General features: G+C 41.8%; 1 protein-coding gene and 1 pseudogene across 1 annotated transcript; both read left to right on the top strand.

Moving 5' to 3' along the window:
• The first annotated feature begins 846 nt into the window (after positions 1-846).
• On the top strand, positions 847-2,854 carry LOC115676553 (uncharacterized). The gene is made up of 4 exons (XM_030599507.2): positions 847-1,658; positions 2,019-2,090; positions 2,184-2,396; positions 2,580-2,854. The coding sequence occupies exons 1-4, from the start codon at positions 881-883 to the stop codon at positions 2,669-2,671; spliced, it is 1,155 nt and encodes a 384-aa protein (XP_030455367.1). The 5' UTR covers positions 847-880; the 3' UTR covers positions 2,672-2,854.
• Positions 2,855-9,275: 6,421 nt separating this feature from the next.
• LOC115676575 (protein PLANT CADMIUM RESISTANCE 4-like) lies at positions 9,276-17,151 on the top strand (annotated as a pseudogene).
• Positions 17,152-23,433: the final 6,282 nt, after the last annotated feature.

Below are 23,433 nucleotides of genomic sequence, written 5' to 3'. Positions count from 1 at the left end.
TAATTAGAATCAAGGGGCGGGAACAGTCTGTTTTCAGACTGAAGGAATGCAACCCACTTGATCTAAGTGTTCAATGATCAAAAGTTCTCTCTCCTGTTTCGATTTTATAGGGTTCATGAGCATCCATATCTCTCTCTCTCTCTCATCAATTATCAAAGCATCAATATCATCAAGGGGCGCTCGATCCGTCTTGTAACCCTAAATGCTATCGCCATCATCGGGATTCACATTCACTACAGACACAGATTCATATATAGAGGGACCATTTCCTCCGGAGAAATAAAGAAAACAGGTAACAAGTTTCGGAAAGATTAAGATATTAATTCCACGAAGAGAGCAATCCCCAATAAAAACACATTGTTGGACCTTGCCAAAGCTAACCAAAATTCCATGAAATTCCACATTATTCAGCCTACGTGGATCCATGATCCGCGAATATATATATTCATTCCTATTTTTGGCAGACAGAAGGAAGTGACACCCGGGGTTGGGGCCGTGCGAGCGGTGTACTAGCATACTCACGCGCTGTCGTTTCGGTCAAAGTAAACGGTCGAATGATCAGTACAATCAGATCAGATTAGTCCGTAATTGCGGCAAGACTCTTGACTTCGCTACCTCCCAAAGCAGCAGTGTCATTCCCTCTCAAAAGTCGACGTCAACTCCTCCATCTCTCTCTCTCTCTCTCTCTCTAATATTTTCTCGCCTGCTACAGCTTGTATGTCTGGAAGTGAGAATGATTGTCAATCTTAGCAAGATCAGCTCTCGCTATTTAAGAGCTCTCACTCCACCCTCATGCATTTGTATATTCTCCACTAGTCTCTCTCTCTCTCTCTCTCTCTCTCTCTCTCTCTCTCTCTCTCTCTCGATCGAGTTTGCTCCAATGGGAAACCCTGAAGCAGACTCTTCTAATATCCACCAAGACCAAGCAGATTACAATGTCCAAATTCAGTATAACGTCCAGGTATCATACGATGATAACAGCAATGACCCGGCTTACTGCGATCTGAACCCGCAACCTGACCAGTCGTATCAGCACCTCCAATTGGGCGACGACAACGGCCCGAATCCACGATACCAGCAAAATGATGCTGCAAATAACCAGCAGCAGCAACAGTTCCAACCACCACTGCTGCAACAGCAACAGTTCCAACCACCTCAGCAGCAGCAGTTTGGCGATGCGCAGAATGCGCCGCCGCCGCCGCAATTCAACCAGCCCTATGCTGCGGCACCGCCCCCTCGGCCTGTGGCGCAGTTCCCGCCACAAAGCCCTCAAATGAACCCAGCCAATGCAAATCACGGGGCTTATCCGCCACAGCAGCAGCCATACTACCCTCCAACGGCGGCGGCACCTCAACAGCAACCACAATATGCTCAACAGAGCGCACCCCAGGCTTACCCTCCGAACTCGCCACCACCAAAGCCGTATCCTCCTTCGCCAGCTTATCAACAACATCCGGCGGCTCAGCCTGTGCAGTTCCCACCGCCGGCAGGTGGAGAAGCGCAGTATGCCACGGTGCCGCCTTTGCTGATCAAGCCGGCATTCCAGGGGTACAACAGTGCAGCTCAGGGCATTCCAATGCAGGCGAACATGATGGGGAGCGTCAACACCGAAGGATGGAGGACGGGGCTGTTTGATTGCATGGACGATCCCATGAACGGTAATATCATCATACGAATTTACCAAAGATATGATATGACCATTTTTTCATAGTGTCTTATATCCAAATCGGGTTATTTTTGTGGACATGCATGGTTGTACTACTTTTGTAGGCGCGTCACGATGACACCAATTAGCCAAAGCCAAATCGTTTTATAAATCACAAGATTGTTACAGGGAGGTTGATAAGTAAGACAAATTAGCTTAATACGGATGTTCGTGATATCTCATATGGCTTCCCACTCTTTAGGTTCTTTTTGAGTATTGACTAACTGAGTTTTACGTGGCTATATCAATATATATTACCTATGATCAGATCAAGATAAAGTTTCTAATGTGCATTATGTCCCTCATGTTTCAGCTGCTACAACGTTGTTCTTCCCATGCTTGACGTTCGGCCAGGTTGCAGAGATCATCGACAACGGCACGACCTGTGAGTGAAAAAAGAACAGAAAGAAACAATTGACCATGTCTTGACCAAAATCATTTGCATATTTATATTTTTTATGTGTTATGATGATCATAGCCTGTGCGATGGGTGGAATGATGTACGGGCTGATCGGCGCCTTACTTTGGATGCCATGCATCTACTCATGCACGTACCGATCGAAGCTCAGGAGCAAGTTTGGGCTGGTGGAGTCGCCTGCTCCGGATTGGATCGTCCACTTCCTGTTCGAGCCCTGTGCTCTTTGCCAAGAGTACAGAGAACTTAACCGCCGAGGCTGGGACCCCGCCATTGGTAAATTGATTACTTGTTCCTAGAGTTAACTTGTATATGATAATAATACAAAGGATTCTTATTTAGCAAGGTATACGAGAACGAACCAGTTGAACAAACATTCAAAGTTGAAAAGAGTTTAGACATATCTCATGTCCAGTTGAAGAATTGTGCGATTCATTCGATTGTTTCACTTTTGGACAGGATGGTTGGGCAACGTTCAAAAACAACAGCAGATGCAGCAGCAGCCACAGGTTGCTACGACGCCCCCCGTGAATCAAACAATGATGGCTTGACGAGTTGTGATGTTTTAAAAATGTTCATGCCCAAAATTCTTGGGTCATCTTTTGAGTTCCTTTGATTTTAAGGTTGTCCTACCCAAAAAAAATGTTGCTGAGAATTGTAGTGGGATCATTTCTTGTTCTAAAGTATGGTATGCCATTGTAATGGAATGGTTGAATTAACAGGTTATAATTGTTTCTCTGTTTGTCAACATTGGCAACAAATTGCCATATCTTGAATAATGCTAAGTAAATTTCTCTATGGCAAAGTAATTTCCCTTTTATCACGTGTTTATCAATACATTAAAATTTGTAGATTTCTAATTGGCCTTGGAAAGTCAATTGATGATGACTGTAGTTTTTTTTGTTGGTCGAAGGAAGATTCATTTCATTCATTCAATGATAATACGTAGTGAACAACGATAGCATGATTCAAAACATAAGAGGTCCCATAAAGGTTGGGGGGTTTGGAGAGCCAATTAGAGGGAAGATTCCCGTTTCAGTGGGCTTTGGATACCCAATCTACCACTTGATTAGCATCACGAGGACAGTGGGCCAGAGACACCTCTTTTTGCTGGGCTAAAAGAGTCTTGCGCTCCATAAATAGCTGCCGAAGGGCCCATGGGCTTTGGTCTACGTCTGATAAGTTGACTACAACTGATAGGCTATCATTTTGCACGATGATGCTCAGATCAGTTCGGGGATCTTGAGTTCGTGCCTCCAGTAGAGATGACAGGGCATGCTTCACCGCTAGGGTTTCTAGTTCCAGAAATGAAGAAGCTCTCTCCTTGAAGGCGATGACTATAGTTAATCAATTACATTTGGTTACAATTTGAATCTACCAAAGGGAAGACCTTCAAAGCATGGAGCGACAAATTAATGGGCCAAACTTTTTGTGGTCGCGCCAATATGTGCTAAGTTGCTAAGGCTAAGAAGCCTCCGAACAATGTCTTTGAACATAGACCTACCATTGGTGACTGAACAACTACGTTTGAATACTCTGTCCTATCGTGACTTTTTCAAAGGTAAACCACTGAGGGAAAACTAATGGATTATTAGGCAAGTACGAATGGTTAGTTATTAAAAAGACGGTACCGTCACCTAGCTGCAAACCCTCCCAAATCTATACCAATTGCAACATTATGGTTTCAATTATATCATATATACATACAAACCAACTCATTCAAGAGTCGTCACTAATCTACAAATCTACTGCAGGTCGATTAGAAACTCAAGTAATACTTCTGCGAACAAGAGATTTCATGAATATAGAGACTTGATTACGCTCGATAAATCTAATGGCACTTCGGTACTTTTCTCTGTATTTCAAAACTAGTTTGCGAGCGGTCTTGCTCAAGTTTAATCCTAAGCCACTAACATGCAATGGGTAATCATGCTGATAATGAAGCATGATGGACTTGTAAATTAGCAATGTATAGACATATGTTTACAATGAATCAATGAACAAGCACTGTGGAATTCCTCTTTTATTCCTACGAGGATTTCTTCAATCAGCCATAGTGATCATTCGAGCAAATTGAGTTTAGTTTCGTTCTCTTTCCTGTCGGAAATTCCAAAAGCAGGTAAGACTGAGATCTCGTCGAGTTTTAGAACAAAACAAACATCCCATTTTCAGTAAAACGAAATTTAAACATATTTTGATCCTTGTTCGAATAGAAACAGCGTATTCTCATTCGCTTAATCATCGACATAATTAAGTGCAAATACACACATGCTGGCCATCTAACTAGAACCAAGGGGCGTGGATAGTCTATTTTTAGACTGAAGGAAAGAAACCCACTTGATTAATTAGGGCACGGTTTGTTTCAGGAAGAATGAATGATTTGGAAAATATTTTTCTAAAAATAATCGTTTATATTGCTTGAAATAATTAATCATTGGAAAATATTTTCATTATCGACAACAATCTATGTCTAAACATTTTCATTGACGATGAAAATATTTTTTATTCATTCATTTTTTTAAGCAATACAAGCGATTATGTTTAGGAAAATATTTTCCAAATCATCCATTTTCCGCGAAACAAACAGAGCTAAAGTGTTCAATGATCAAAAGTTCTCTCTCCTGTTTTGATTTTCTTGGGTTCATGAGTATCCATCTCTCTCTGTGTAGAGAGATGGCGAGGTCTTTATTTGATGAATTAACAAAGCATCAATATCATCAAGGGATGCTGGATCCGTATTTTAACCCTAAATGCTATAGCCATCATCATGATTTACATCGCACACACAGATTTATATATAGAGGAACCATTTCGTCAGGAGAAACAAAGAAACTAGGTACTGATTGGTAAAGATTAAGATATCAATTCAACAAAGCGAGCAATCCCCAATAAATGACACATCGTTGGACCTTATCAAAGCTAATTAAAACTCCATGAAATTCCACATTATTCAGCCTACGCAGATGCATGATCCGAATCGATGTTCTCGTATTGGATTTGACTTATATATGAGGTTGAGGCCGTGCAAGCCGAATCGATGTTCTCAAATTGGATTCCATATGTATATTAAGGAAGTGGCACATAGGATTAGGGCCGTGCGAGCTGAATCGATGTTCTCCCATTGGATTCGATATATACACGGGGTTAGGGCCATGCGAGCCGAATCGATATACTATAGTCTGTAATTGCGCAAAGACTCTTCACTTCTCTGCCTCCCAAAGCAGCAGCAGTATCATTCCCTCTCAAAAGTCAACGTCAACGTCAGCTCCTCTCTCTTTCTCTCTAAAGCTTGCGTACTTCAACTTGTATATCTTATATACGAAGTGAGAATGATTCTCTATCTTAGCGCGTCCAGCTCTCACTATAAAAGAGCTCTCTCTCCACCCTCGTGCATTTGTATATTCGCCACTAGTCGAGCTTGCTCCAATGGGAAACTGTTGAAGTTTAGCAGGATCAAACACATAAATAATAACTCAAGGAAATAACGTGGTTCAGCAATATGCCTACATCCACGGACAAAAAACTCCCCCTCTCTTCTTTTTTTTTCGTAGAGAGTAGGTCTGCCATTATTCATCATATATACAGCATACGGTTGCTTACAACAAGGCAACAGGCAACCATTTTACATAAGGAAGGAAACACTAGAAATAGGAAACAAGAATAATGTAATAGCGAAAATATCTCCATTCCAAGAATAGGAGACAAAAATCTTGCCAACACTCCCCCTCAAGTTGGGGCGAAGACTTCGTCGGAGGTCAACTTGTCCACCACAGTTTGGAAAACTCCTTTTGATAACGCTTTGGTGAAGACATCTGCAAGCTGATCCTCACTACGAATGTACAAAGTCTCAATTGTTTTATCCTGAACCTTCTCTCTCACAAAGTGACAATCTACGTCTATGTGTTTGGTTCTCTCATGAAAGACCGGATTTGAAGCAATGTGAGTTGCAGCTTGATTATCACAAAACAGCTTTGTAGGTGTAGCTGTAGGCTTACATCCCAATTCTTGAAGTAAAAAACACAGCCACACAATTTCACTAGTAGTGGTGGCCATAGCGCGATACTCGGCTTCTGCGCTTGAACGTGCAACAACCGTTTGTTTTTTGCTCTTCCAAGTGACAATATTACCACCAACAAACGTGCAGAAACCAGTTGTGGATTTTCTATCCACCGGACTTCCAGCCCAATCTGCATCAGTGTAACCCTCTATATCTGTGTGACCATTGTTCTTCATCAAGATTCCCCTTCCTGGTGAAGCTTTCAAATACCGAAGAAGATGATCCACCAATCCCATGTGACCTTCAGTGGGATTATGCATAAATTGGCTCACATAACTAACAACATATGCAATATCGGGTCTAGTGATAGTTAAATAAATCAAGCGTCCTACTAAACGCTGAAACTGACCAACATCCTGCAGTGGTACACTGTTAGAAACAACTTTGCTGTTATACTCCATAGGGACACTTGCAGGTTTAACTCCCAACTTACCAGTCTCTTTTAATAAATCAAGAACATACTTTCTCTGGGATAAAAACAGTCCTTTGCAAGAATGTGCCAATTCAATGCCCAAAAAATAACGCAAACTACCAAGGTTTTTGATATCAAATTCCTTGCTCAAATGACGCTTGAGTGCTTCAATCCCAGGTTGGTTACTACCTGTAATGACCAAATCATCAACATACACAAGAATAATAACAATACCCTGATCATTTGACTTAGTGAACATAGAGGAATCAGAAGCACCTCTCTTGAACCCGAATCTGATAAGTACTACACTAAGCTTGCCATACCAAGCTCTAGGTGACTGTTTAAGGCCATAGATAGCTTTCTTCAGTTTACAAAGAGTTCCATCCTTACCCTGTAATGAATGCCCCGGTGGTAAATCCATGTAGACTTCTTCTTCTAAGTCCCCATGTAAAAAGGCATTCTTCACATCCATTTGGAACAAAGGCCATCCATGATTAACTGCTACGGACATAAGTACACGCACTGTATTCATCTTAACCACCGGAGCAAATGTTTCTTTATAGTCTATGCCGTAGGTTTCGGTGTACCCTTTGGCGACAAGTATAGCTTTGTACCTCTCAACCGTGCCATCATTATTATATTTGATCTTATAAATCCATCTACATCCCACTGTCTTTTTTTCTCTTGGCAGCTGTACCAACTCCCAAGTCTGGTTCCGATTCAGTGCCTCAATCTCATCTTTCATTGCTTTAATCCACACGCTTTTCTTATTTGCTTCCTCAAAACTGTTAGGCTCCTGTTGTTCTTCAATGGCAAACAGAAAACTCAAATAACTGTAAGACACTTTGTCATATCCAACAAAATCCTGAATGGGGTGTTGAATTGTATGAAAGGTAGAAAAATCCCGAAGACGGGTTGAAGGTCTAGGGATACGAGTTGACCTGCGAACAGAAATAGGTGCGTGAACCTCTGCTGTTGAAGTCTCATTTATCAACTCTTCACCTGCAGCTTCAGAATTTTCACCAGGTGTTGACACACTTGATTCTGATGACGAGTGCCTAATACCTCCAACCTCCTGACTTTCGGTAACAGTCCCATCCCCTTGGTGATTTTCCGCAACAGTCCCAGTTTCAACATCCTGATTTTTGGGTTTATTTTCGATGTTGCCAACCACTATAGGGATAGGAACGGGCTCAAATTCGGTAGAAAAGTCTTGATAGTTGTCCTCCCCCTGAATTTGAGCCCTGTTGGAAAAAAACATGTGGGCCTCGTCAAAAAACACATCGCGAGAAAAATAAACTCGCTTGGTACTGGGATCATAGCATTTGTAGGCCTTTTTGGTGGAAGAGTAGCCGACAAATACACACTTCCGAGCCCGGGGATCTAGTTTTCCACCATTTTGAGAGTGGACGTAGCAAACGCAGCCAAAGATTCGTAAATGAGAAATATCAAACTTCCGTCCATACAAGATCTCTATAGGGGTCACATAACACAAAACACGGCTAGGCAACCTATTGATCAAATAACAACTAGTTAGAGCAGCATCTGCCCAATAGGATTTAGGCATGTTTCCTGAAAATAATAGGGCCCTGGTAACTTCAAGGAGGTGTTGATTTTTCTGTTCTGCTACACCGTTCTGCTGTGGCGTACCAACACAAGATGTTTGATGAATGATACCCAAACTACTCAAGACCGCTTGAAAACTCTTATTAGTGTATTCAGTACCATTGTCGGTGCGCAGTACCTTCACAGAGGTATTAAATTGATTTTTCACCATGTTGCAAAATTCTTGAAAGACAATAAGAACTTCAGTCTTGGATTTTAAAAGGCGAATCCATGTAGCACGAGACTTATCATCAATGAATGTAATAAAATATCTGAAACCCTCCTTAGAATCAACGGGTGAATTACCCCAAACATCCGAATGAACAATAGAAAACAATTCAGTAGATCTACTATTGCTATTTGGAAACGGTAACCTATGCTGTTTGGCAAAGTGACAAGGATCACAACTGCTTGAATCATGACGAAATGACACATCAAGAGCATGTAATACTCGGTCGGATGGATGACCCATACGCCAATGCCACACTCGCGAATTGTCACCTCCTCCTTTTATTGTTGTCAAAGCTGCATTATGAAGCTCCAAGGTGTATAACCCGTCTTGCAATCGCCCCTCACCAATCATCTTCCTGGTGGTGCGATTTTGAAAGAGCACCTTTTGAGGGGTAAAAATAACATTGCAATTCCATTGGTTAGTACACTTGCTTACAGACATCAAATTTGATGATAGTTCAGGAACCAATAAAGCTTCCGATTCCTTTGAAAAAAATTTAATTTGTCCCACTCCTCGTGTGGGAACTTGCACCCCGTTAGCAACCGTAATAGGAGGATGCAAAGTGCTATAACCAGTATGAGACAATATATTTGAGGAGCTGCACATGTGATCCGTGGCTCCAGAATCCACAATAAATCGTGTTTTAGAAAAAACAGAAAGTGCATACTCATTACCAGATGTTGTGGCAAGATTCCCGAACTCCTTGTTAGCAGTATTCGTCCCAAGCCCATGCGTTTGAATCAGCTGCTGCACTTGTTCAGTCAAAGAATCAAGCTTTGTCTGAATATCTGCCGAATCTCCTTGAATAACCGCATTGGCGTTCGGCCCCTTCTCCTTGTTTTGGCGAAGATGAGGGTGAAGAGACTAGCATCTCTCATTAGAGTGACCATCACGATCACAGTGATCACAATGAAAACGGATGGGTTTCTTGTTTTTGCCTTTGACAAATCGCGTGACCAAATCACCTTGCCTAGGCTTGCTAGCCACGTTATGGGCTGAGTGCTCCACAGGATATGGTACTGACACACGATCTGATTGCATCACCCTTCGTCTTGTTTCCTCATTCTGAATAATGGAACACACGGCATTGAAGGATGGCATTTGCGGACCAGTCAATATTTGTCTCCTGGTTTCTTCAAACTCAGGCTTGAGGCTAGCCAGAAGCTGAAAAATGTGATCTTGCACTTCTCGTTTGATGTAGTCGGCAACAATATTAGTAGGGGGCCTATATTGGCGGAGTTCATCCCATTGTCTCTTCAGATTTCCCAGATGCTCAGTTAGGATTGATTTGAACCTTGCTTGGAGTTAGCAATCCCTTGCTGCAACTCGAAGATCCTGGACGCATTATTTTCTTGTCCATACACTTCACACAATGACTCCCATAAAGTCCGAGCAGAATCCGAATATGCGAATATCTCATAGATGCGGGTTTCCATGGAGTTAAATATCCATGTCATAACATTGTGGTCATTAGCTTGCCACTCTTCAAATTTTGGGCTACCCGCCGGCGGAGCAGGGGTCCGCCCATTGATATGTCCGAGCCTAGACCTTCCACCAAGGGCAATAGTCACAAGACGAGACCAAGGAAGGAAGTTGTTTCCATTCAAGAACAAGGAAGTCGGACGTTGGTGTGTGACTCATGAACAACAGCCTTTAAAGGATCAGATCCAGAGACTTCATCTTGTTTCGTCTCCATGCCTTAGAACAAGCAGCAATGCAGACAAAAAAAAATTGTAATCGATTGGGACAAGGACCCGATTGTTAGAACACAAAGACGGAATCGCAAACGGAATCAAAACACAACCTGCTCTGATACCATGTTGAAGTTTAGCAAGATCAAACACATAAATAATAACTCAAGGAAATAATGTGGTTCAGCAATATGCCTACATCCACGGACAAAAAACTCCCCCTCTCTTCTTTTTTTTCGTAGAGAGTAGGTCTGCCATTATTCATCATATATACAGCATACGGTTGCTTACAACAAGGCAACAGGCAACCATTTTACATAAGGAAGGAAACACCAGAAATAGGAAACAAGAATAATATAATAGCAAAAATATCTCCATTCCAAGAATAGGAGACAAAAATCTTGCCAACAGAAACCCTGAAGCAGACTCTTCTAAAATCCCCCGAGACCAAGCAGATTACAATGTCCAATTTCAGCATAATGTCCACGGATCATCCGATGATAACAGCAACGACCCAGCTAGGCCTGCGGCGCGGTTCCCACATCAAAGCCCTCAAATGAACCCGGCCTATGCAAATAAAGGGGCTTATCCGCCATGGCAGCAGCCATTTTACCCTCCAACGGTGGCGGCGCCTCAACGATACCGTCCTCGACAGCAACCACAATATGCTCGACAGAGCACACCCCAGGCTTACCCTCCAAAGTCGCCACCGCCGATGCCGTATCCTCCTTCGCCAGCTTATCAACAACAGCCGGCTGCTCCGCATGTGCAGTTCCCACCACCGGCAGGCGGAGAAGTGCAGGTGCAGTATGTGGCGGTGCCGCCTTCGCTGATCAAGCCGGGAGTCCAGGGGTACAGCAGTGCGGCTCTGTTGAGTTTTAAAGGCGTAACACTCAAAAGTGAAAGCCTCGATCGTCAATAACTCTCGTCGACAACTCTTGAAGGTGAATGCCTTGATCGTCGATAACTCTCGTCGACAACTCTCGAAGAAAAACACACAAGGAGAGGAGAGGAATAAACTATTTTATTATGACTTGATTCACCTTACAAATACTTCAACTGGACTTGCCTTTATATAGGCATAATACATGACTCTTGATATGACTCATAAATGACTATACATGTATCTGATATTAACTACATATCGAAACACGAAAGGTCAAGACCAAATACAAACAATCACATTAACTAGTCATTGAAATACGAAAGGTCAAGACTAATCACGAAAGATCTAGAGAGATAAGGCGGTGATATCTTCAATACTCCCCCTCACCGACTACTCTCTCTAGGGATAGTTCTAGCGACCATACCAAGCTGAGCTCGAAACTCTTCAAACTTTGCAGCTCCAAGACCTTTGGTGAAGATATCAGCAACTTGATCACCTGTCTTGGTGTACTCCATCTTGATCTCGCCCTTTAACACTTTCTCTCGCAGAAAGTGATAGTGGACTTCCACATGCTTAGTCCTAGCATGGAAAACTGGATTCTCTGCCAAGCTTATAGCGGATAGATTATCACAATACAATATTGTCGAATAATCTATCGACTGATGAAGATCATCTAATAACTGCACTAGCCACGTGCTCTCCTGAGCTGCCATTGCTGCTGCTCTGTATTCAGCTTCTGTTGTAGACAAAGACACAGTCGGCTGTCTTTTACTTGCACCAGGATACTACTGCTGATCCAAGATGAAACGAGTATCCAGTAGTTGATCGCCGTGTGTGTTGATCTCCAATAGTCGCATCACAATGACCGACCAACTCACCCGATGATTCTTTTTATACAAAAGCCCAAAATCAAAAGTCTTCTTTACATACCTCAGGATACGCTTGGCTGCATCCAAGTGAGGCTTCCTTGGCTTCTCCATGAATCGACTCACTACTCCCACTGCAAAAGCGATGTCAGGCCGAGTTATGGTAAGGTAGATTAGACTACCTACCGAGTTGCCTATACATAGACGAATCTTCTAGCTCTCGACCTTCTTCAAGACATAGCTTTGCGTTCCCATCCAACGGAGTAGATATAGGTTTGCAATCGAGCATCCCGAATTTTTTCAAGAGATCTCGTGCATACTTACGTTGACATAGGAATAATTCTTCTTTTGTCCTATCAACCTCGAGCCCCGTAAAGTGTTTCAGCTCTCCAAGCTCCTTCATCCGGAACCGCACGAGAGAGGTTGGCTCTAATTTGACATATCCCATCTTCATCATCTCCAAGAATGATGAGATCATCCACATAAACCAGCACATGCAACCTTTCCATCTTCCGCCTTCACGAACAGGCTCGAGTCTCTGGAGCTACATTATAACCGCTCTTCAACAAGAATTCTGCAATCTTTCCATACCACGCTCTCGGGGCTTGCTTTAAGCCATACAACGCTTTCTTTAGCTTGCAGACATATTCTGGATAAGTTTTGCTCTTGAAACCATCCGTGCTCCATGTATATCTCTCGCTCAAGTTCTCCATGCGGAAAGCATTCTTCACATCCATCTCGCCACACATTCCACGACTTGCTTGCTGCAAGTGCTAATAGAACTCGAACTGTGGTAACCTTTGCTACCGGGCTAAAGGTCTCTTCATAATCAACCCCATATTTTTGCGAAAAACCTCGAGCCACTAGACGTGCTTTATACCTCTCAATCGACCCGTCTGGTCGAGTTTTAAGTTTATAAACCCATTTGCAGGAAATAGGACGTACCTTTTTCAGGTTTCGATACCAAGTCCCACGTCTCATTCTTCTTTAGTGCGAGGATTTCTTCTTCCATGGCCTTCCTCCATTCTGTTCCCTTCGAGGCTTCTTCATATGTCGAAGGCTCGACCATGCCAACATCTACGGTTAATGCCGCATTGGCATACTTGGGGTTTGGCTTCCTTTGCCTCGTTGATCTCCGAAGTTGAGGCTCCTCCTCTTCAAGTTCTTCGACCTGACTTGGTCGAAGTTCTTCTGTCGACCTTGGACGCTCATCAAATGAACTTGTCGATCCTGGTGACTGTGTGTCGACATCTTTTTCAACAGGCTGATTCTCATCGAATTCTTTTAGCCTTTCTTCAACCTCTTCGTCGAAATGCTGTGAATTTGGCAATTCAACAGCTTGAGGTGACCACCAAGACGACAATTCATCGAACACCACATTCCTTGAAGTATAGCACCTCCCTGTTGTAGGGTCGCAGCACTTCCACCCCTTTCGTTGATCATCATATCCCACGAATATGCAGCGAACCGCCTTCTTGTCGAATTTGCTGCGAAGATGATCAGGCACAAATGCATAACATACGCATCCGAAAACTCTAAAGTGACTTACCACAGGCTTGCGATTCCATAGCTTCTCGTATGGTGACATAAAACCAAGCCTTGCTTGTGGCAGCCTGTTAATCACGTGAGCCGTCGTCTTCATACATTCGGCCCAAAACCTCGGTGGAACATTCTTCGCGTGCAACATGCTCCTGCATGTCTCAGCTAGGTGCCGATTCTTTCTTTCGGCAACACCGTTCTGCTGCGGCGTATACGGACAAGTATACTGTCGACGTATCTTGCACTCTTGCAAATATTTCGTGAACTCGTAGGAAGTGTATTCTCCCCCGTTATCGGTGCGTAGGCAATGGATTTTTCTGCCTACTTCACTTTCAACCTTCTCCTTAAACACTTTAAATTTAATAAATGCCTCGGATTTTTCCCTCATGAAAACAATCCAGACATACCTTGAGAAGTCGTCGATGAAAGTGATCATATACTTGAATCCGCTAACAGACGACTGCTTCACTGGACCAAACACATCCGAGTGAACGAGCTCGAGAGGCATCCGAGTTTTGAACGATGATTCCTCATATGGAAGTTGATGTGCCTTCCCATACTGGCACCCGGCACAAATCACATCTTCTTGCACTTCCAAATGGGGAAGACCCCTCAGCATGTTCTTCTGCATCATCACCTTCAACTTGTGATAACTTACATGCCCAAGCCGCGCATGCCATAAATCAGGTGTATCATTCCTTCGAGTTTTGTTTACATATGCCGTTTGAGCAGACATCACGTAAACGGACTCCAGCCGACGTCCCTCCATGATTGGTCGACCAGTGGGCTTCACACTTCGGTACACCTTAACATCTCGTAGACCAAACACCACATAATTACCCGAGTCTGTGAGCTGGGACACAGACAATAAATTCTTCTTCATTCCCGGCACGTGATACACACTTTTCAATTCAACTAGCTGTGAATGGAATCGAGGAGTTATCATCGTCTTGCCGATATGAGTAATCGGCAACCTCGAGCCGTCTGCAGTAATAACAACACGTCCTCCGGTATATTCACGCATGTTCGACAGCTTGCCTTGATCTCCAGTCATATGACTCGAACACCCTGAATCAACAATCCAGTCGAAATCATAATTAATCGACTTTTCACTTACAGAGATTAATGCCATCGCATCGTTTGACTTGAATGTGGAAGAGGCAGCGAGCTCGTCTGATACCACCATTGCAACAGACGATTGGAAATCCCATTCCTCATCTTCATCGAAATCATTCTTCTTCGATGATGCTGCGACATTTCCTTCAACTTTCTTCGCTCGACAATCTCTGGCAAAGTGGCCCTCCTTGCCGCAGACGTAACATCGTCCACTACGTCTTTTGCCATCGCCCCGCCAGGCTCCCCTTGGTCGAAGACTCGTCTCTCCTAGACGCTTTTGCCATTCTTCACGAGCTGGTTGCTTTTGCCATTCGACATGGCTTTTCCTTGACTTGCCATCTTTATTGTCAGCACCGGTTCGCCTCTGACCCTTGAACCCTCTTTTATCACTGAAGAGGGCACTTTCTTCTCTCTTAATCGAAACTTTAGACATTTGACTATCTAAAGTCTCTTGGTTAGCCAGAATACTCTCCAGATCGGTCAACATCGGTTGAGTTGCCCATCCACGAGTAGCCGTAATAATACCATTATACTCCGGCTTTAACCCGTGAATAATAATTCTTCTCATTCTTGTTTCTGAGATGGCATTAGTGGGATCCAACTTTGAAATTTCGTCACAAATAGACTTAACTTTGGAGAAATACGACTCACCGTCATATTTTGTTGTGACATCGACAACACTCGTTTTCCGGCCTTTGTAGCTTGGCATCATTCGACCTTGCGAATAGCGCCGCCAAGTTATCCCATGCCTCTTTTGGAGTCCTCGCGCTCTTTATGTGCTGCATTAATTCATCTTCAACAGTCACAGAAAGAGCATAAAGAGCTTTACCCGCTTTGATGTTCCATCTCCTTAACTCGCCATCGTTCGTAGGTGGTGTGGTGTTACCCCCGCCAACGATATCCCACAAATCTTGTCCCAGCAAGTAAAATTGCATGCGGGAACTCCAATTATTATAATTGGAGCTGTTGAGCTTCTCGACCCCGTTCATCGAACTTGAAATATCCGCCATCGAACTTGGATATAATGCCTGGCACTACACCAATTCAGCTTGGTCCCGCACCAATGAATCACAGCCCCCGTCTTTGCAATGACAGAATTTCGGCGTTCTTCGGTCCCCGACCGGTTGCTCACGTACAACGGTCCCCGGCTCCTGGGCTCTGATACCACTTGTTGAGTTTTAAAGGCGTAACACTCAAAAGTGAAAGCCTCGATCGTCAATAACTCTCGTCGACAACTCTTGAAGGTGAATGCCTCGATCGTCGATAACTCTCATCGACAACTCTCGAAGAAAAACACACAAGGAGAGGAGAGGAATAAACTATTTTATTATGACTTGATTCACCTTACAAATACTTCAACTGGACTTGCCTTTATATAGGCATAATACATGACTCTTGATATGACTCATAAATGACTATACATGTATCTGATATTAACTACATATCGAAACACGAAAGGTCAAGACCAAATACAAACAATCACATTAACTAGTCATTGAAATACGAAAGGTCAAGACTAATCACGAAAGATCTAGAGAGATAAGGCGGTGATATCTTCAATAGGCTCAGGGCTTTCCAATGCAGGCGAACATGATGGGCACTGTCAACACCGAAGGATGGAAGACCAGGGCTGCTTGATTGCCTGGACGACCCCACGAATGGTAAGATTATCATACGAATTTACCAAAGAAATTATATAACCGTCTTTCATAGTGTCTGATATCCAAATCGGGCTATTTTTGTGGACATGCATGGTTGTCCTGCTTTTGTATGCGTGTCTCGATGACACCATTTAACCAAAGTCGAATCACACAAGAGTGTAACAGGAAGATTGATAAGAAAGGCTAATTAGTTTAATATTGATGTTCATAATATCTCATATGGCTTCCCTTTCTCTTTAGGTTCTTCTTTTTGACTGATGACTAATTGAGTTTTACGTGGCAATGACAATATGTATTATCAAGATCAAGTATCTAATATAACGTTCTTCTTCCCATGCTTGACGTTCGGCCAGGTCGCAGAGATCATCGACAACGGCACAACCTATGAGTGAAAAAAGAACAGAAAGAAACAACTGACCATGTCTTGACCAAAATCATTTGCTTAATTTCTTTTTTTTGTGCGTTATGATGATCGTAGCTTGTGCGATGGGTGGAATGATGTACGGGCTGACTGGCGCCTTAATCGGGATGCCATGCATCTACTCATGCACGTACCGATCGAAGCTCAGGAGCAAGTTTGGGCTGGTGGAGTCGCCTGCGCCGGATTGGATCGTCCACTTCCGGTTCGAGCCCTGTGCTCTTTGCCAAGAGACAGAGAACTTAATTGCCGAGGCTGGGATCCCCCCATTGGTAAATTGACTACTCGTTCCTAGAGTTAACTCATAATATAATAGTAATTTGAAGGATTCTTATTTGGCAAGGTATACGAGAACGAACCAATTGAACAAACATTCAAAGTTGAAAAGAGTTCAGACATATCTCGTGTCCAGTTGAAGAATTGTGCGATTCATTCGATTGTTTCACTTTTGGACAGGATGATTGGGCAACATTCAAAAACAACAGCAGATGCAGCAGCAGGCACAGGTTGCCATGATGACCCCCATGAATCAAACAATGATGGCCTGATGAGTTGTGATGTTTTAAATGTGTTCTTGTCCAAAATTCTTGTGTCATCTTTTGAGTTCCTTTGATTCGAAGGTTGTCCTACCAAAAAAAAAATGTTGCTAAGAATTGTTTTGGGATCATTTCTTGTTCTAAAGTATGGTATGCCATTGTAATGGAATGGTTGAATTAACAAGTTATAATTGTTTCTTTGTTTGTCAACATTGGCAACAAATTGCCATATTTTGAATAATGCTTAATTAGTAAATTTCTCTATGGAAAAGTAATTTCCATTTATCACGTTTTAACAATTTCGGCACATGTTTATCAATTCATTAAAATTTGTAGATTTCTAATTGGGTTGGAAAGTCAATTGATGATGACTATAGGTAATCAATCACATTTGTTTAGAATTTGAATCTACCAAAGGGAAGACCTTCAAAGCATGGAGCGACAAATTAATGGGCTAAAGTTTTTGTGGTTGCGCCATTACGTGCTAAGTTGCAAAGGCTAACAAGCCTCCGAACAATGTCTTTGAACATAGACCTATCATTGGTGACTGAACAACTACGTTTGAAATTACTCTTACTTGTCGTGACTTTTTTAGAGGTAAACCACTAAGAGAAAACTAATGGATTATTAGGCAAGTACGAACGGTTAGTTATTAAAGAAATGGTACCGTCACTTAGCTGCAGACTCTCCCAAATCCATACCAATCGCAACATTATGGTTTCAATATATCATTTAGACATACAAACCAACTCATTTAAGAGTCGTCACTGATCTACACATCTACTATGGGTCGATTAGAAACCCAAGTAACACTTCTATGAACAAGAGATTTCATGAACACAGGGACTTGATTACGCTAAATAAATTTAATGCCATTTCGATACATTTTCTTTTTATTTCAAAAATATTTTGCAAGCAATCTTGCTCAAGTTTAATCCTAAACCACTAACAGGCAACGAGTAATCATGCGGGTGTGCAAGCAATAATGTACCACTCAATAATCAAAATAACAAATAAATTGCTTGAGGAGACAGCAAAACCATGATGTGCTAAGCAAATCAAAAGCACAGCTCAATTATGTCCAATACATCAAGTGTTCTGCAAAATGTTAACTAATGACCAAACAATGTATGCGTGACCTAGACTAATTTCTAAATGCAATGTTAGTTATTTCTTTTTTTGTTTTTCTTGTTTAAAATAAATATGAATTAAATTAAATTCTATGACTATATGAGTTCTAATATAACATGCAATGATGAATTGACACGAAATATAAGTAACATGTATGCTATGTTATAATTTAAATGTAATGCAACCTATATAAAATCCTAACGATAATTAACCCTATTATTTAACCATGCAAGAGATTTATTATTTTTGTGTTTTCGTTTTAATAATAAAAGACCAAACTTTAAAACACCTAACATGACCTAAGTGACTTCTATTAAAAGATGATAACCTTGTTATGCAATGCTATTTATTTTTGGTATTTCCTTTTCATAAAAATTAGTAATTAAATTTATGAGATGTAATTATTAATTAAATTTACCTAATGATGTGAGCATTAAGTATGGACCCTTGAGCATATAACCCACTAGATGACGTGCGATGTATGACATCCATGTTATTAGACTAATTAATTCTATATACAATCTCTATGACTTAGTTTTATTTGATTTTTATTTTATTAATGAAAACCATGAGTTGTCCTTTGTCTATTTGAATTCTAAGATTAATATGCATTAAAAGGTGTTGCCAAAATTTAGGTGTCAACAGCTGCTCTTCTTTGAAGAAGTGCCTACAAAGTTTTCGTTCAAAGATAAATTTCAAAAGTGAGGATAATATTTCATAAGTGAGTACAAACTTCAGGAGAATCTTGGCAATTATCCCTTTCTTTTTAGTTGTATTTATATGTGAGTGATCTCGATCCGTCTTTATAATCTATCAACAAAACTTCCAACCAAGGAAAAATATATCCATCATGACGTAAGCGATATTCCCAAATTTATTTTCTTTTCCTAAATTTATTTTCTTTCGATATGAAAAAAAATCCCTTTCAGCATAAGACTTGTTAGTCACTACAAGTTAGTTTACTTATGTGCATGAAATATGCGGGCTTACATCTTGTTTATCATGATAGACATGACGTCACAATCCACACGCATCAATAATGTTCTTTAATCCTGAATAAGAACAAATTAACGGCATTGCAAATGCTATTTGTACATTAGGACTGTCAGATGTGTGGGCCGGGTCAGATTTGCATTGGATCGAAAATGATCCGATGCAAATTGACCCATTATATACAGTACAAATTCAATATTCATACCCGATCCGACCCATATTACTAAAACGTATCCATATTTAATCGAACATATGAAAGCCCGTATCCCACTTATTTAATCCACTTTAAGCTCTTCAAGTGTATATGTTGCTTAGAAAAAAAAATTCATGCCAAATTGAAAAAGTAATTAGCACCATAAAAAAATGTAGGTAAAAAAAGCTAAAAACTAAGAAAAACCTATAGATTGAAATACTTATAAAGAAGTAGAAAAGTGCGCATGTGTTGCGACGGCACATACTATAAATGCGTTCTTTGTTGATCAAAATCAATTAAATCCTTTTCTTTTTGTCGCCAAATCTAATTTTTCACTAAAACATTTAATAAGTACAACTGCCTTAGAGGGTTCTTCCAAATTTTTCAAGATTTTTTTGTTGGTCGAAATTTCTTCGATTCTTTTTTTTTTGTCTAGATTGGCCTAGATTTTTTCAGGGAAAATTCCAAATAGGGATATGAAGTGCCCTCATTTTCTCAAAAGATGACCCAAAGTGAATTTTATCTCAAATAAGGACCCGAAGTAGTCATTTAGTCTCAAATAAGGGCTTGACATGCCGGCCGGCTAACATGTGCATCTCCCATTCGTATTCTAGCAACCGATCAAGAGTATTTTCGTCCTAAGATATATTTTTTTTCTTTCTCTTTTTTCCCCTGTTCATCTTCTCCTGGATCCGAGCCACGGTGTCCCTATTCATCATCTTCTTGGTCAATGTTGAAGATAGGCATTGCCCAGATCAAGAACACCGGAATTGGGGCGCACCATTTTCTGTGTTCTCGGAGAGATCTACCTACGACCGTGGTGTAAGTATGAGCAGCAAATGAGAGAGAAGTTTCCGTGAGATGAAAGGCAAAATTGGGGCTCACCAATTTTTGGGTAGGGATTGCTGGGATTGTTTCAAATAGGCAAATGAGAAACGCAAAATATGGGCATCTCTCTTTTTCTGAGTGTTTTACGTATCTATCGACACTCATCCTTCACGCGAAAGATTCTGAATTAAGCGGAGGTTTCAGCGGGAGCGCGAATGTAAGAGACAGCCATGGTGTTTGTGAAGGGGTTAAATCTGAGGTCGCACCGGAGAGAATGCCTCCCGACTGTGCCATGGTGAAGCAAAATTGGGGAGGAAGAAGATCCATGGCCTGGAACCAAAAGAAGAAGATGAGTAGAGTGGGAAAAAAGAAAAACAAAAAGAAAGAAAAGTATGGAAACGACGCGGCGGCCATATTCTGCCTACTCTGCGAAAACCAAGTCCCACTCCGCCAACCTCTCTCGCAAGCACCTCCGCTCCCAGATATGCGACAACTGCACCTCCGCCCGCTGCTCCACCGACAACCTCGTCCTCTCCGCCGGACTGCGACTAGGACAACCACGTCGCCTTCCTTGTCCCCCTCCTCCCACCGTCGCTCTCGGAGAAGCAAATGTTTGCCGGCCGGCGAGTCAGGCTCTTATTTGAGACTAAATGACTATTTCGAATCTTAATTTGAAAAAATGACGGCACTTTAAATCCTTATTTAAAATTTTATGCCATGCTAGTTATTTCTAGAAATTTGATCCCAAATTCCAAGTGATGGACTAAATTAGATGAATCGAGGAAGACCAAACAGACACGAGGTCTCAAAATCGTAGTTGGACCTTTCCAAATCTAATTAAAATGCAACGAAATTCCACATTATCTAGCGTACGTGGATGCCATGATACGAATAGATGGTCTCGATGGATTCGAAAGAGTCCATGTACGCTCAAGATGCAAGGAGCTTTGGCATCCACAGCTGTAGATATTTTTCATTTTGTGGCCGACATCAGTACGATGAACTTTAGTCCGTGATTGCGCGAAGACGAAGACTGAGACCCTTGCCTTCGCTACCATCCAAAGAAGCGAATGCTGACACACACGGTTTCAGCAGAAGAATGACGACGCACACAGTTCCCGACCTTTAGTTTAACGTGAAGGCGTATTCCCTGAACTTTTAATTTATTCGATATAATCCTTAAACTATAACTCAATATGTAATGCGATCCCTGAACTCTTAATTTATTTAATGTGATCCCTGAACTTTTGGTATACGTTTAACTTTATCACTAAACTATAGTAAAATGTTCGATATTAATATTGTCCCCGAACTTGAATTAATGAATAGACAATAATAAATATTTATATATATTAAGTCTATGGACCACACATTGAACAAATTAAGAGTTCAAGAACCACGGCAGAAGTCGCATCGAACAAATTAAGATTTGAAAGATCGTATCATATATTGAGTTGAAGTTCATAAACCGTTTGTGCCATTTTTCCCTCGGTAGATTTGGATTAAGTGCGCGAAGACAAAGACTCTTGACTTGGCCACCTCCCAAAGCAGACGCATCCCTTTCTCTCAAAAATCAACATCAGAACTTCTCTCTCTTAACATTACAAGGGAGTGGGAATAATTCTCAATCTTAGCACGACCAACTCTCGCTATATAAGAGCTCTCTCTCTCTCCAACCTCTTGCATTCGTATATTCTCCATGCTAGTTAAGAAAATGGTGGCATTTCAGACTCTTATTTGAAATTTTCCCTTTTTTTTAGGAAATGGATTGATATCTATGCCATGCTAGTTATTTCTAGAAATTGGATCCGAAATTGGATCCGAAATTCCTAAGTGATGGGCCAAATTAGATGAATCGAGGAAGACCAAACAGACATGAGGTCTCAAAATCGTAGTTGGACCTTTCCAAATCTATTTTTTTTTTGTCCAACCAGGTACCATTTCGTTCATTCATTCAAAGTGGTACTGAACAAGTGTTGAAAACAAGAGTCAAGACATAATAAATCCCAAAGGTGTTGGGGTGGCTTAGATAGCCCATTACATGGGAGTATCCTTTTCCGATTGGCCTTTGCGGTCCAATCTGCAACTTGGTTGGCTTCTCGTGAGCAGTGGGCTAAGGAAACGCTTTTCAATTGAGCTAATAAGTCTTTGCAATCCTCAAAAAAACTCCTCAGGTACCATGGGCTTTGGCTTGGTTCAGCTGAGAATTTAACCACAGCTTCATTATCTGTTAGAACTTCCACGTGCAGCACACCATTTTGCCTAAGTTCGGTGGTATCTACCAGCCACTCCAACGCTTCCTTCAGTGCTAGAGCTTCGATCTCAAGGGCTGAAGAAGCTGCAAAATTCTTTGCAAATCCAGCCATTATCACTCCCCGGTAATCTCGACACACTCCCGCCGCTGATCCCTCTTCAGAGCCGTCGAGCCAAGACCCATCCAAGTTGAATCTCCAGACCCCCTTTACTGGTGGCGACCATTGCTCGGGTAGCATTTTCTTCTCCGTCCACCGATTCATCACATGAATGTTCCACCGGCGGAAGGTGTTGGTTAGTGTTTGGGCATCTTCGACAATTGTTTCTGGGTTAGGTAGTCTGTTCTGGAATACAAATGCATTTCGCTCTTTCCAAATTAGCCATAGAATTCCGACAACCCATTCTCAAGAAGAAGGGTCAGCTCTTGAGATAAGCACTTCATCTACCCATTTGTCTATCCTTGTTATGTACATCGGAGATGCGTGCACATTTAGTCTTCGATCTGACCAAATTGCTTTGTTCCAGTCGCAGAGGACGAAAATATGTTCAGTAGTTTCGGGGGTCTTCCGATAAATCGGACAAAGCGGGTCAGGTACTACTTGCCTTTTGCACAAGTTCTCCTTCGTGGGTAGGGCATTTTGGCACATGCTCCACAAAAAAATGCGAATTTTAGGATCGGTGTGTAGCTTCCATATCTTAGTCCATAGGGACCGAGGTGGCTGGTATGATGAGGATGCTTGTTTTATGTCTGACTTTGATAGTGTTGAGCGTAGTCTATTGTATCCCTGCTTCACCGAGTACTCCCTGTAGTGTTTCCTGTCCAAACTAATTGATCCCCTTCTAAGTTCGACCTAATCCGAATGGCAAGTATTTCTTTCACAATGTTCTCTTCAAAT

Source organism: Syzygium oleosum, unplaced genomic scaffold (assembly GCF_021117445.2).
Source record: "Syzygium oleosum isolate NSW1041296 unplaced genomic scaffold, Sole_v2.1 Sole_v2.17, whole genome shotgun sequence".
NCBI lineage: Eukaryota > Viridiplantae > Streptophyta > Magnoliopsida > Myrtales > Myrtaceae > Syzygium > Syzygium oleosum.
Note: the sequence above shows the minus strand (reverse complement) of the source record. Positions and strands in the feature narration are given on the sequence as shown.